At 42.8% G+C, this 14814-nt stretch overlaps 1 protein-coding gene across 17 annotated transcripts in view; it reads right to left on the reverse strand.

Moving 5' to 3' along the window:
• Positions 1 to 2081: 2081 nt before the first annotated feature.
• Positions 2082 to 14814, reverse strand: part of SOX5 (SRY-box transcription factor 5) — a 609634-nt gene continuing 596901 nt past the window's right edge. For all 17 annotated transcript variants that reach the window (XM_077783333.1, XM_077783325.1, XM_077783327.1 and 14 more), the window contains 2 exons: positions 10851 to 11067; positions 2082 to 7614 (listed from right to left, as the gene is read on the reverse strand). In XM_077783333.1, coding sequence (XP_077639459.1) covers positions 7311 to 7614; positions 10851 to 11067 — 521 coding nt within the window. In that variant the 3' untranslated portion in view covers positions 2082 to 7310. The remainder of the gene's footprint in view (positions 7615 to 10850; positions 11068 to 14814) is intronic.

Consider the following 14814-nt stretch of genomic DNA (forward strand, 5'->3'; position numbering starts at 1 on the left):
CCTGCAGGGATGTGGTGCAGCTGGGGCACAGCTGATGCTCACAGGGCTGCCCACACCACCAGCCTTCCTGAGTTAAGCCAAGGATGCTACAGTGCTCCTTCTTTTTCCTGTCTTTGTGGTTACCTCACAAGAATCTCTGATTGCAGTGCATAAGCGCTACTGTAACACCACCAGACACACACGGAACATCCCAGGGACTGAAATTAGCTCCTGCAACTCTCTAGATGGTCTCAGGCACCAGATTCCTCAGATAACTATGTTCAAAGGATTTTCTATACCTTTGCAGCATGTGTTTTCCACTGGCTGGCCTGACAGATGCTGCCTGCTCTTCTCCCACGTTGCTTTCCTACAGTATTGCTGAATATTTATTAATTGGGAGCTTATTGACAAGATCCCCTGCACCCTTCTCTCACTGGTGCCAAAGTCACAGTGCTGAGCTTCCTCGTGAGGCACATATGCTTCCCATAATCTTTCATGGCTTCTGTGGGGGGGGGGTCTTTTCACTTTCCTACACACACAGAGCCTGCTATGTTCCTTTCTTGGTAGGAATGCGCTAATTGTCACATGTCTTTCTTTTTAAAATAGTTTAATGTCATAATGATCCTCATTTTCGTCCTTCCTGCTACAGGCAATTTCTGGAATGTTTTAGAAGTTTTTGAAAAAATAAAAAACAAAACAAAACAAAAAAGAAAACAAAACAAAAAACTAAACAAAACAAAAACCCCAAAAAAACAAACAAAAAAAACCCTAACCAACCAACCAAACAAAAAACAACAAAAAAAACCCCAACCCAAACCCTCTCACAACTTGTCTAGGGAAAGAATTGTTACCACTCCCAAGGCTGGGCAGTATCACTTAAGGACACTAGAAACTTTGTTTTTCACTTCAGCTGCATACTTAGGGTTTAACTAGTTGTCATTCCTGGTTTTGCAAAGCCCAGCCTTATCCACACATATTACAGTTTAGATGTATCTTTAGCTTAGATTGTCTAAGGTTCTCCTTGACATTTTTCCACCACAAGGTTTACGGAACTTTGTTGCTTCTGTCAGGTACCAGCCCCACCAAAAAGGAAAAAAAAAAAAAAAAAAAAAAGGAAAAAAAAGTTCTAAGTCACTCCATCTTTGCGTAGGGCGGTGAGAAGACATCACCTGCTGATTCAGGTGGGCAGTGTGGGCCATGTCAGTGCCAAAGAGGGGCTCCCTACATCACATGTTGCTGACAGTACCAGAAAAATTAATATTGAGGAGTGAAACCATTCTGACCTTTACTGGCCTGAGCCACCATCACATCGTTCTTCTCAAGCCCATTTCCACTTCCACTGGACAGGTGCTCTGTGTGTGCTCTTGGCTGTATCAGGGACGTGCCAGAACAGATCTCTGGTTTGTTGCTGGGAAGTTTCAAGTGCCACCTCACTCACGGGAAGAGCACAGAGGACAACCTGGCAAACCAAAGATGTGGGGACAGGTTCGAAGGATCACCACCAGCTACCTCCTGCTTCCCCAAATATTGCCTTTTCCCTTTAGGAAATCTGGAACCACAGAGCGGCATCTGTCAAGCCGTAGGCACTTGAGAGTAAGCACCCATCAGAACAACTTACTGTCAAAAACAGGTACAAATTCATTTCATCCCACTTTGTGCCATATGCTGCTGTCAAAACTTCACAAACTGTTTAGGCAGCATGTTGGGACATTGTGACTATGAGTAGAGCTATTTTTTCCACAGCTCGGTGTCACTGGCATTTCTAATTGGGTGTTTCCCTGGGCACACATGGCTGCGGCAGGAGAACTCAGCCTGGCAAGGTGGGCACAGGGCAAACCTCTGCATCTGGCCACCTGCTCATCATCCTGCAAAATGCACTGGCCACACTGCTCAGGGACTGCTCCTTCTGTGCTAATGCTAGCACTGGAAAGGTGGGGTGATCTTTTTCTCCTGTGGTTTGATGAAAATCTTGACTCTTGGATCAGACTGGTAAGCGGAATTTAAATCTCACTCTCTGCCGCTTGAGACCAGGTTTTGTTCTCATGACAGGAAAGTTTGTTAGCATGGCCTTTGCTGTAAGAAGTGGGAAACAGACCACAGGATAGGTAAAGAACACATTTGCTGTTTTATTGGTGCCTTGCAGGGCAGTAATACTGAAAAAGGGGAATGCAAAAGAAACAAAAAACCCAAAAACCAAAACCAAAAACCCAGGATGGTGGCAATCCACATAGTATTTTTTTAAAGAGTACATCAACTCCTGTTTTTTTTTTCATTTATTGTGGCATGAATGGTAACATAAAACCAAAACATGAAAATATACAACTTATATTACACTATGTGTTATGAACAAAATATAAATCTATAACTCTATGTTATATTTACATAATTATTTCTTTTATTAAATTTCAAGTGAGATGGTAGGTTGCACATATTTTGTTTTAAGCTCCAGGCATTTGATTGTCTCTATTTCTTTTCTATTTTCATTTCACTTGTAAAATCCAAAACGTTAGGAGTAAGAGCTTTAGAGCCAATGGAGCTATATAAATACTGTTTCAGCAAACCAGTGACAAAAAACACTGGGGAGTAGAGAAATCAGTCAGTAGAAAAAACAAACTTGACATGTTCTTCAATCTGGGAAACTGACAAGTTAAGATAAAGTCGAAAAAATGTAAATATAAACCAAGCTAAACAGACAGCCCATGCCCTGTGAATTGAGGATACACTTGAATCCACACCTAGTGAATTACACAGTTATTTGCAAAATGGAAGGGATGGTTCTATCCAGAAGTGGTCAGACAAAGAAACTTCCTATCCCATACCTTGTGCCCTGAAACGAGATACCACACAGCTGCCTTTCTTTACAGCGGATGAATTCTTGCTCAGGAAGACCTACATTTCCATGGAGTATAATTATTTTTGATGTTACAAATGTGATGTCAGAGGCTTCTTCGGGGACAATAACAGCTCATCTCTTTGGATTAAAAAGAAAAAGCCCTGAAAATGTGCTGTAAAAAGGTTAAAGACAATTTACTTTCTAAAAAATGATTTAATTAAAGACAGTCTACTGCAGTAACCAAATCTTAGAAATAATGTCTTCGAAGAAAGAATTTCTTCCATATGCATTCATAATAAGAGGATTTGGTTACAAAACTAATTAAGTGCTATAATAATAGCTAGTGTTCTTTTCTGGGGGCCTGATTAATATAGCGGAACGGTTAGATAAAGATGTTAAATGCACTTAAAAATCCTATTTTACTAATATAAGGCATGAATAAATGGAAAAAAGGATATACTCTGTGTTATTTAATTGAGCTTAGAAGCAAGTGCCTCAGTTTTTTTTTCCTTTATTTTCCCCTTTTCCCCACTGCTGGAGATGTTCCTTCTCAAACTCCCAAGATGCATGGTGGCTTCAGGAGGAGGTGGCCTGTACACTCCCCCAGGCAGCTCCCCAGGAGCATCCTGGCTCACCAGCTTCCCAGAGAAGAGGGGAACAGAGCCACCTTGGCATTAGGGCCTCAATAACCTTCAAGGTGAATAAACCCTTATCTCTTCTAACCTGTTTTTTCTACATGCTCCAGGGCACAGAGCCCAGGAAAAAAAAAAAAAGAAACAAGAAGATAATTTTTATAAATGTGTATTTTGCTTTTTAGATTTTTTTTTCCCCAGAAAATTCAAGAGGGACAAACAGTACCATATTTTCAAATCTGGTCTTCTACTGCTGAAGGTTATATGGGTGCTCATCCTTGGACCTAAGAAAACATTAACATGGGCATTAAGCATTTTGCTGGCGTGGAACCCCAGAGCCATTTAAAAAAAAATCTATGTTTTCATCTTTTGGCCTCTTTTTTGTTTCCTTTTTAACATTTCTGCATGGGTTTCAACATCCCAAATGTGAAAGAGGGGGCCAGTGTGCTACAGCAACCCCAAGGAAAGGCAGGCTGGGGCACAGCCTGTCACAGGGAACGTGCATGGGACAAAGTCAGCCCTGGCTGGGGCAGTGGGGACAGCTGGGGGTTCTGGGGAGGGCACTGGCCCAGCCCTGGGGCCCACGGCCACCAGGCTGGGGACACCAGGCACTGCCCCATCCCCAGTGCCCACAGATACCAGGCTGGGGGCACCGGGCTGGGGACACCAGGCTGGGGACACCAGGCACTGCCCCATCTCTGGTGTCCCCGGACACCAGGCTGCCACCAGCAGCCTCTCCTGGGAATTCAGGGCTGGCATTTGGTCCCAAGGGCCCCCTTCCCTGACCCCTGCCACCCCAAGGCTTGCTCCAACCCCATCTGGCAGCGTGACACCTACCTGGAGCTAAAACAAAGTATTCCTGGTCGCCCAAAGTGACACAATTAAACCAGAGAATCTCTCAACTGTGGTGGAAATCAAGCATCCAGCAAATGTGAGGTGGACCCACAAGAGTCAGAAGTAATTTGTTCACAAAGACAGGGAACAAATTTAAAAGTTAAAAAAACCCCAAAAATAAAAAGGAGCAAATATCTGTTTTCACATTGTACATAATAATGATATAAAAACAATTGTCTATTTTTTTCCTTCTTATCCAAACAGAGTGCTTCAAAAAAATTGGCTCTAGATGACTGGTGTAATTAAATAACTAAAATGAGTGATGAGAGAGCAGAAGTTAATTAAGATTGAAAACAACACTCCCATTAATTCACTCCATCATAATAAACATCAGAAGTTGACATGGCTGGGGCCAAAAAAAATAAAAGAAAGAGAAATGGTGTGAGCAGAAGAAGAAGCGATTTGTTTTCATATGTATATATATATTTATATATATATAAAAAGGTAAGGTGGAGAAGGGTATCAATTTTAAATAGCCTAACAGCTTCATTTGCTGCATTGCCAAATTAGAACAGAATAAAATAAAGTTAAAAAAGGGGGGAGGGTGTAAATAAATTATACATAATTTACTAATCTGGGAACAGCTGACCATTATTATTATTATTATTATAATTACCATTCAACACTAGCAAGAAGAGGCAGTTCAACTGAAAAAAAAAAAAAACCAAAACCCCAACACAGTCATAAAATACAAAAAAAAAGAACCCTCTCTGACACGGAGGATATGATCAGCTACTCCAAGCATCATTTCAGAGCAAATCTTCTGAGAGAGAGAAAATAGAAAAGAATTTTTCAAAGCAGAGGTGGAAATTGGAAAACAGAAGAAAAAGAAAAGAAATGTAGCAGGGTAAAACTGTCACATGCCCAAACATCGGAGTATTGTCCTAAGTGTTCAATGGCATTTGCTTTTTGCTTTGCCGAAGGCCTGCAGAGGTCAAGTTACACTTCAAGTGGAATTTCAAGAGGCAAAGAAAGGCATTCCCCCCTTCCTATCTGTCCTGCTCATCGTCCTGCACCTGGCATCAAGGGCTGAACTTGCCTGATTGAGGGACTGTTTGCAAAATCAGGGCTGCCAAACAGTGGCGAGCAGGGCTCTGGGGAGTGCTTGGGCTGGGATCTCACTGCCACTAAGATGTGTGGGGCAAACTGTACAAGTTAGAGGTGATAACAACAGCAACGCAGCTCCCTCTGGGAGTAGGGATTCACAAGGAAGCAACATGAAGTTGGCATCCCCAGTTAAAGAAACAATTTGGAGGAAGGTTTTTGCCACAGCATGATGCCAAGACCTTCCCTTCCCGGGCACAGAGCAGCTCCCAGACACCTTCCTCATCTGGCTGTGGCTGCCCAAGGAAGACAAAACTGCCCAAGCAATGTGAGTGGTCTGGAACAAGACTGGAAATAGTTTAGCACAGGAGAATGTTTTTTCAGTTGTGAGAGACAGCAGTGAGGGAAACTCAGCACTGCAGCGGCCCGAGTTCTTGTAACCCCACTCAGAATATGGAAATGTCCTCAGAGCTACCAGCCTTCCTTCCCATGCAAACATCCCACTGATAAAAGAAGAATTTCTGCCAGTGCACAGGAGAAAAAGAAGTCAGTGGAAAAAAAAATGCCTTTTGAATCAGAAATCAGTTCTCAACCACCCTGAAGGTATGAGTTCATCAGAACTGGTCTCAGTTGGTGGTAACTTAATTATGCTCAGTGCGTGGTAACTGAGTTACTGTGTCCTGTGCAGAACAAACCACATTTTGGACAAGCCTTTTATGTTGTTTATGGTGCCACCTGAAGTGCAAACTAAAAGTAAAGGTTTCTTGCAGACCAAGTCACTTGGAGGGTGCAGGACTTCATTCTGGAACATGCTTTTTGCTCATGATAATCCAGGATTATTCTTATCAGTACCATAAACACGCACACATGAAAATCCAAGACCATAAAATATTTTTTCTCTAAATTTCTTATGTCTCTCTCTCTCTCTCTCTCTTTTCTTTTTTTTTTTTTTTCACCTGAGAACAGCACCTACAGTTTCCTTTAAAAAGCAAAAGCAAAAATATATTACTAATCTCACCAGCTGCTGGTATATCAGGTTCTTCAAGGGATTGTCTAAGATATAACACTGTCCTAACTTAAGACAGAGCAAGAAGCAAATGAAAAGCCAAAGAAAAACAAAACAAGAAGGGACCAACCTAAAAAAAGCAAATTCAACTAGTTCAGCGCTTTAGTACAAATTTGGCACTTGCTCAAAGACTCAGTATGGTGTGCAACTGATGAAGAGAAGTCCTCTCTTGAAAGGAAATGCTTGTTGGGGTTAACAGAAAGACTCCCCACTTCCTTCCTTGCCAGCCACGCACACAGGCACGCACACACACACACACTTCTGACCCAGATTTGACAGGGAGGAGGAGGAGAAGGAGGAGGAAGAGGAAGAGGAGGAGGAGGAGGAGGAGGAGACAGAGGGGGTTAAAAGGAATTTTAACCTTTTTTTTTTTCCTGTCAGGTGCATTACCAAAAAAAAATTATTTCTCTTTAAACTGTAGCACAAAACAACAAAACACATTCACAAGCCACTTGTTGGCACTGTGTACCTGAGTGAGAATTTCTAGAACATTGTAGAACAAACAGCCATAAAGTTTATTTGAAAAAAAAAATAATAATAAAAGGTCAACGAGTAAGACTTCAGTGCTTGGGTATAGCAGCTGAATTACTGGCATTATTTTACCCATAGCTTATATCATTCTGTTGTTGTTGTCGTTGTCTTTGTTTCCTTCCTTCTGAGCCTTTTTTCTTCTGATGCAGGCTGATGTCTATTAGTCAGCTGATGTCCCAGCTAGTTAAGACTAACAGTTAAAGTAACAGTCAGTGTATGAGAAAGTTAATGTGCTTGGCCACTGGCAAGGATAAACCAGATGGGGCTTTATTTATTTGTTTTTTTCTTTCCTCCTTGGAGTCCTGCAGGTGGCGAGCCGTGGGGACCCCGATCAGTTGGCCTGCCCCGCAATGTGGTTTTCACTGTCACTGCCATAGTCTGCATCGGGGTCGTCCTCCTCCTCGTCGTACTCGTCGTAGATCTCCCCGTTGGCGTCGTCGGGCTGCATCTCCTCCTTGATGTGCGGCTCCTCGCCCTTGACCCCGTAAGTGCTCTGGATGACGGGCATGCTGGGCTCGGGGCTGCTGGACACGCTCGAGTGCTCCGAGGGCAGGTGTGGGGAGGGCATTCCCGCCATGGCGATGGCTCCTGGGTACACCACGCCCGCCGTGGCCATGGGCAGCTGGGCCTGTTGCCTGCCAGGAAGAAGAGAGTGAAGGATGTTGGAATGTTGCATGGAACACCAGGAGGGTGAGCTCAACAGCGCATATTCTTGAGCATGCAGAGGAACTCTTGCGTCAGCATTCAAAACTCACTGAGCGACGCTCCGCAAACAAACCCAAATCAATTCCACTGATAGGAAAACCCCACCTCTGGAAGCATCTCTAGCTGTTACCTGAGCTACACAGCTTCAGCTTGCCTGCTTGTGAGGGAAACTTCTCCATTCAGCTTGGTGCCACCCAAAAATAAACATGCTTGCCAACCGTGGTCCAACTTAAAACCCATGTATTTTGAAAAGCTTCCTTTTAAAAAATCCAACCTGTTACCAGCACTGGACATAAGAGTCACAGTAACAAGACGTAAATTGCCAGTAGGAGAGAGGCAGCAAAGTCTAGGTAGACTGCATAGGAATGGGAAGGTGCTGCAGGAAAATTCCACTGGATGAGGAGAAAGCAGAGACAATGCTTACTCCACATTCATTTGGGGACCTGATCATTACTAGAGAGAGGAACAGTGGCCTAAAGGCCTCTAAAGGCCTCCCACTGGAAAGTGAGAGTTTCCACTGGGAGCAGCCCTTGTGAAAAGCAGATCCTCTTTTCCCAAAGAGAATTTTTTTTTGTCTCTTTTATCCCACAGGTGGATAAAATTGGGAAAAGGCAGACTTAAAATGGAAGTGGACATTATTGAAAAATAAATAAAAAGCAAGGAAACAATATGAGCATTTGAGAAAATCTTCTACAGGATGCCTTCATACATCTAAGCCTTGAAAACCTTTCTGCAGTAAAAAGAAGAATTATTGCAGGCTACAGAGATTCCCTCTGCATCAAGAACACTAACTGTTATACCAATGTTTGTTTCTCTGAGAAGCTTCAGAGTCCCAACAAGCCTAGAGGTTTAAAATTCATGCTCCTTTTGTTGCCTTCCTGCACGAAGTAATTCCATTGCAGTAATTCTGTTCAGCACATGCTGCACATTGTAATGTCATCAGCGGTGTGTCCATCTGCACTGAAAAGCCTTGCCACAGGAGACAGGGTAGAGTCTCCTGAGATGAACATTCTTAATTAAGAATGAAATCCTTCCCTGTTCCCCTGCCTGCCTGCCCTGGCTGCACAGTAAGCCTCACAGAGTACAGTGATCCTGAAAGACTTTCCTCTGCCAAGCAGCTTTATACTTGTTTGGAATTGCTTGCTGCATTTTCAGATACTTCCTGCCTGCCATCCAAACAAGGCCTCCCTCCACAGAGCCCCTATTTCCACGTTTCTGAAACAACCCAAGCTGTCTCAGCTAAAGATACAGCTCTTGAAGTAGGGAGCAGATCTAATTTGCATTTTATTCTTAATTCAGTAAGAAGGCTTTTGTTTTCTGGAGTCAGCATCTCTGCAACAAGACTCAGCACACTTAAATTTGTTTTAATATTTAACAATAGGAACACTTTGCACTTAAATGGTGCTTTTCAGAGTGCTTTTCAAATATTAAATAATTTAAGGATAGTATTTTTCCACCTCTATGGGATGTCCAGCCTAGAGGATCTTGCAGCAGTCCTCAGATACTAATGTATTAGGGCTCTCAGCAGGCCATGCTTGACACGCTACCACGAAAGATGAGGACACTGAAATAGGGAACTTTAAAAATTCCCAATCTTTCCCACTGCGATGCCTCCAGCACAGCCACTGTTAAACCAAGTACTTACTGTTGTGCCCAGCAGGAGCTGGGCTGGTGTTTAGGAGTTTAGCCCTAAATGACCTGCATTGATGGATGCAACAGATGGGGAACCTAAAGCAGGAATGCAACTGCAGTGCTGTGACTGGTGACATCACACCCCGGCCCCACTGCAGCTACTGGCCATTCTGTCAGCTGCTTCCAGAAAGATTTTGCCCTGGGTTCTGCCCCAGTGTAGATTACATCCAGAAGTGTCTTGATTTCAATGTCAGCCTTGTTTGGAAAGCTGAATTTCTGCAGGCAGAATGTTACAAGGTTAATTTTTTTCCCCATGATGAGGCATGCATGTTAACCAGATAAGCAGAGTTTTGGGGGCTCTGTTGCCACCTATTCTTGTTCCATAAGGCCCCCTCCTTTTTTTAATCTCTTGATGCTGAATGTTGGCTGACTTCCCTGTGTTTGTTTCAGTGCTTACCACTGGGATCACTGGACCTGCCAGCACCACAGGGTTAAGCAGCTCAAATTTCTCTGCTGAGCAGCTTATTCTAACAATGCACACTGTAGCTGTTTAAAACACAGTCTGGTGACACTTAACAGTCACTGGATAGATGTTCTCTCCTTTATTGCTACTTCTAGCCATTAACTAAAGTGATGTGCAACCCAGTTAATACCAAAAGGGTTCCAAACCAAGATGAAACAGAACACAAATTCCATTATTTCACAGGGTCTCTCTTGTTGCTGGTTTTGCTTTTTTTTCTTAGGATCCCTGTGTAGCTTTTAATTTTCTCAAGTGAATACAGAAATATTGTGGAATATTTGATTACTTTGGGTTCTTTTTGATCTGCTATAACCAACAGCAAGGAATCTCTGCAGAAGAAAAATATATGCTAGTCTTCTAGGCATATTTTATTCTAATCATATCAAACTGATCTATTTGCTGTTTGTCAGAACTGGTCTTAAAATTTCTGCTCAACAGAAAGCATTTAACTTGCTGGACTGCAAGACACTCCCTGGAAGGACAAATGAACAATGCAGACATGATATGAATACAGCTTGGCATCAATCAACTGAGTCACATCCATATTCCAGCTCAGGTTCAGTGTGTTCAGCAGTCCTTTTGCAGACCACTTGCCACAGATCCTACTGAATGCAAACTCCCTTTTTTTGGCTTTTGGATCCAGAGGCACTACCACAGATTCCTTCAGATACTCTCTCAGAGGCCTCGCAATATTTGTAAGATTTTACTAGAAGACTCATTTCTTTAGAAATAAGTTTCATTAGAAAATCTTAAAGCCTTTTTTTTTTTCACGATCAGAGCAGAAATGAGACAGCTGGCAGAGGCATTAAGATGAGTGTAAATCAGAGCCAACAAAAAAGCTTCCTAAAATTGCCTAACCTCCTCCTGGACCACTTTGCTATGAAGTACAACTCTCATTTTCTGTTAGCAACATCCAACGCCCTTGCCAATTAACTACCATGAAGAATAAAGGTTTCTCCCTGTTTTTTCTTTGTTTTTGGACAGAACGAGCAGTGCTTGTGGGAGGTGCCATACCCAACATTGAAATACTGCCTCATCTCCTGGCGTCGGTTGCGCATGATGGCCTTGTACTCGCCGATGCGTAATTTCTTGCCATCCACGAGGCAGGTACGCTTTGGCCTGGGCTTGTACTTGTAGTCTGGGTATTTCTCCAGGTGCTGCTTGCTGAGCCGGGCCTGCTCCTCATAGTATGGCTGCTTCTCTAGGTTTGTCATAGCTTTCCAGCGAGATCCTGTCACCAAAAATAAAAAAAAAAAAAGAGGAAAAAAAGAGATGAGATGCTACTCATCCCCAAACGCCATAAGGCAGAGGAACAAGTAGGTCACCCAGGCCACCCTAAGGCCATTTGGCTTTGGGCTGAGAATCTGTCAAAGCTTCTAGACAGGGTTCTGGTCTTGTTTGTATTTGACTCATAAACCTCCTGGGTACAGCCAAAATGCAGAGAGGCGGCCCTGGAAATTTTGACTCAATATTTTACTGAAATTTATCTACCTTACAATGCCTTTCAGGTGGTCAATAAAGCTATGATCCTGACAACAGGCAACCCCTGACACTCAGTTCCAGGAAACAAGGCAGTGCATTTTGGAGGAATGGACACACAGCGTGTGCTCTGCCGTGTCCCCACACTTTCCCTTGGCCACATGCCTGTTCACACCTCCTGCTCATGGAAGGCTCCATGTGCTGCTGTCTGTGATTCACAGCTGGATCAGGTCATCACATCTGGATACACACAAGCCCACAGCCTCATCATTCCTGACAAACACTGGGTCTTTCTGGTTCCCAGGTTGGTAGTCAGAAGAGGAACTGACTGTAAATGCTCTTCAGTCAGGTACAGGAGCCTACAAAGCCCCCAAAGCAATGCCTCTAAAAGTCATAAACCATCCCATATGTGTCAGTGGGGTATTAACTCCAAGACCAAGTCCTGGCAAACACTGCCAGCCCCAGCTTAAAGAATTTACTGTGTCATGAAAGGAAAAGCACTGGGCTACTGGCACATCTCTCTCTGGAGCTGCACTATGGCTTCATTGCTGGCAGCCCTGTTTTCTGACTATGCTAACGTGGATATTTGAGATAGGGATATAGTAAAGACTTCAAAATTGTTTTTAAATGCCTGCTGAAAGTCATAAACAAATACTTCTTAAAGGATATAATGCAGGAGCAGAAAGTAAAAGTTCCTGAATCAGTTCCTGAATCATTTTATTTTTCCATTAAATATAGAAGTGCTTCAGGGTAAGATACATTTCAAATAACAAGAATAGTTCAAGCTGTGAAACCTGTGGCCTAGAAAGAAAACTTTATTGGAAAATAGTCAAGTTTCTCACTGAAAAAATGTTTGAATAGTTTCTCAATTTAATGGGTTCATAATGTCATATGTCATACTTGACTTCCTCTTGTTCCTCATTTTTTATGGTCAGCTCATGCTACTGCTCAGGCTGGTCTTATCCCACTGTACCCCCAAGACTTGCAATAGAGGGAGCACAGTTATCCTTTCCCCAAGAAAGACAACAGTTCAATTCCTTCTAGAAAAGGCCCCTTGGGATTATTGACACCATTTCCCCCACTACTCTTCGAATCTTTATTCCATGCTGCAGTCTGGGTTTCTGAAGAGAAGATCTGGTACCACCTGACCTCACACCCAGAGATAAGCAATGTATAAACAGTGATGTCTTTGTCCTGAAAAGGGGCAATGGGTATGCCTTTCTCAGCAAACACTGCTTTGAAGTCAAAACCATCATTTTTCACCCCGTTTACAGCACATAGCATGCAGAGATCCCCCAGCTAGTCCTGGAATGGGAAGGAGTTTAATGACATTGTTATTAGCTTAGGCCCAGCACCATAATTGCATTGCTAGATGGCTTTTAGGGCTGGGACTGAAACTCCTGCACTCCTGTCCCTTCTTATGCCACACAGAGGTAGTGTCTGTGCCTGGGGACTGGTGGCAGGGCTCTGTGTTAACACAGGGCAGCACCCTGGGACCAGAATCCTGCTCAGCACCTTGGGTCTCCTGCAGAAAAATTATTCCAAGCTTTTCATGGAAAAGAGAGAGGCTGGAAAAATGGCACTGACTTTCCTCCTGGACTTGGGGATGAAGGATACAAGTGACTCTCACAACACTGCACAACAACTGATGCTGCCTAAGAAGGAAATACAGGCTGGGCCTGTGTTGAACAATGTTAAGAATTCATGGTAAAGCAGATGAGCCCTGGAAGATGCCCAGATGTGGGTGTTCTTTCAAATTCTGTATGTAGGCACCAACACACTGATGTTTCAGCAAAGAAAATCCTAAGAGTTAGCCTAAATCCAGAGCTGTCTAATGACAGACCTGCTGAAGCCCTAATGGCCTAGGAAACAGCCCCAGCTCCCCCAGCTCCTGCTCCTGATGCTGCATCAGGTGCTTTTTATGAAGAGAAAAGTTGAGAAGCTCAGTCTTTAACAAATCTTGACATTTGCTCTACATTCTGTGAAGGGATCTGCAGTGCAGGGACTCACATATTTTGAGACAGACAGATGCACAGAAAGGTAGAAATTAAGGTCAGCTCTTGCAAAATTACCATGAAAATACTCTATTCCAGCACAGTTTCTCTTCTGCCATGCCATTTCACTTGCTGCAAACCTACAGCCAAACCTGGGCAGGCAGATTCCTACCCTGTCATGTGACAAAAAGTAGTCAGCAATGTCAGGCGATCAGCACAAGCCTTTGCAGGATCAGGGCCATAAAATGTGAAATTCTGATGCATAGTATTTGCATATACAGTTACACCTACAGTTATACATTACTGGTATTCGTTATATTTTTTTCTTCCTGAGCTGCACACTCAAATACAACAAAAATCCTGGTAGTTTCACCTCTCTTCCTAGCAAATTTTTAATAGCTGCCTCCTGCAGTGATACCTCCTCTTACTACGACTTTACTGTTTTTACAAAATATGCTAAATATAATTTACTAGTATGTTTTGAAGTATCATACATAATTAAACAAACAATATTGTCAAAATAATTTTTTTTAAATGGCACACTTTCTGATGATAAACCATTGTTTTTTATATTTGATAATTTTCACTTATTTTCTTAGTAATTTACATAATACAGTCAATTATCTGAATGGTCTTCATCTAAAATTTTGAAGGGTATGTAACACTGATCTTGGAATTTCCACCCACAGGGTAAGCTATGAATGAGTACCATCAGTCAACATATTAAAGCTTTTTAAAAATACCTTATATTTGGACTAAATATGCTTGTAATAGCTTTATTTGTCATTGTTTTATGTGTCTACAAACACACACAGGCAGGCATGAGCACCTATGCACAGTGCCAAACCCAAGCCCAAACAAGATGTGATTGCAGAAACTTGAGAAACCTTTCTTTTTATGGGAAGATTTGCAGTCTTGAGTGAGCTCCCTGCTCACCATCTGTGTTGGAAAGCTTTGAGTGGGTCAAGCATACGAGGCTTTTCTCCTTGCCCATGAAAACAGGAGTCCATTCCCCTCCCTGGATGCATGCAAAAATGACAAGCAGGATTCTAGCACAATTCTCCCTGATGTGATGGCCAAAGCATTTAGAAAAACAAAAACAAATTCACAGACTTTGCACTACCAAGCACAGCTCCTGCCCCTCAACTGAGCTAGGGCAGTCAGAGCTGTGCCCACAAAGCTGTGTGTGATTGGGAGCACATCCAGAAAGGGCATATCCTTGAGTCCAGGACAGGAGAGAGATGCCCTCACCCATGCCCCCAGACACACATGTGCAATGTTCAGAGCTCTGCTCACTGCTGATTTTAAGCCAAGTTTCTGTGACAAAAATTTTCAGCTGCTTGCAATATTCTCTAACTTTCGGTCCATTAGACTGATATTTTTCAATCTGGGTACCTGAATCAGGCTGATTTTATGTTTAAAAAACATTCTCACACAGACAGACACTTGTATAATGTATAGGTAAGTGTACACATTTGTATAAACACACATATACATTCCAAGAG

The sequence above is a fragment of the Lonchura striata genome, chromosome 5, assembly GCF_046129695.1.
Source record: "Lonchura striata isolate bLonStr1 chromosome 5, bLonStr1.mat, whole genome shotgun sequence".
Classification (NCBI taxonomy): Eukaryota; Metazoa; Chordata; class Aves; order Passeriformes; family Estrildidae; genus Lonchura; species Lonchura striata.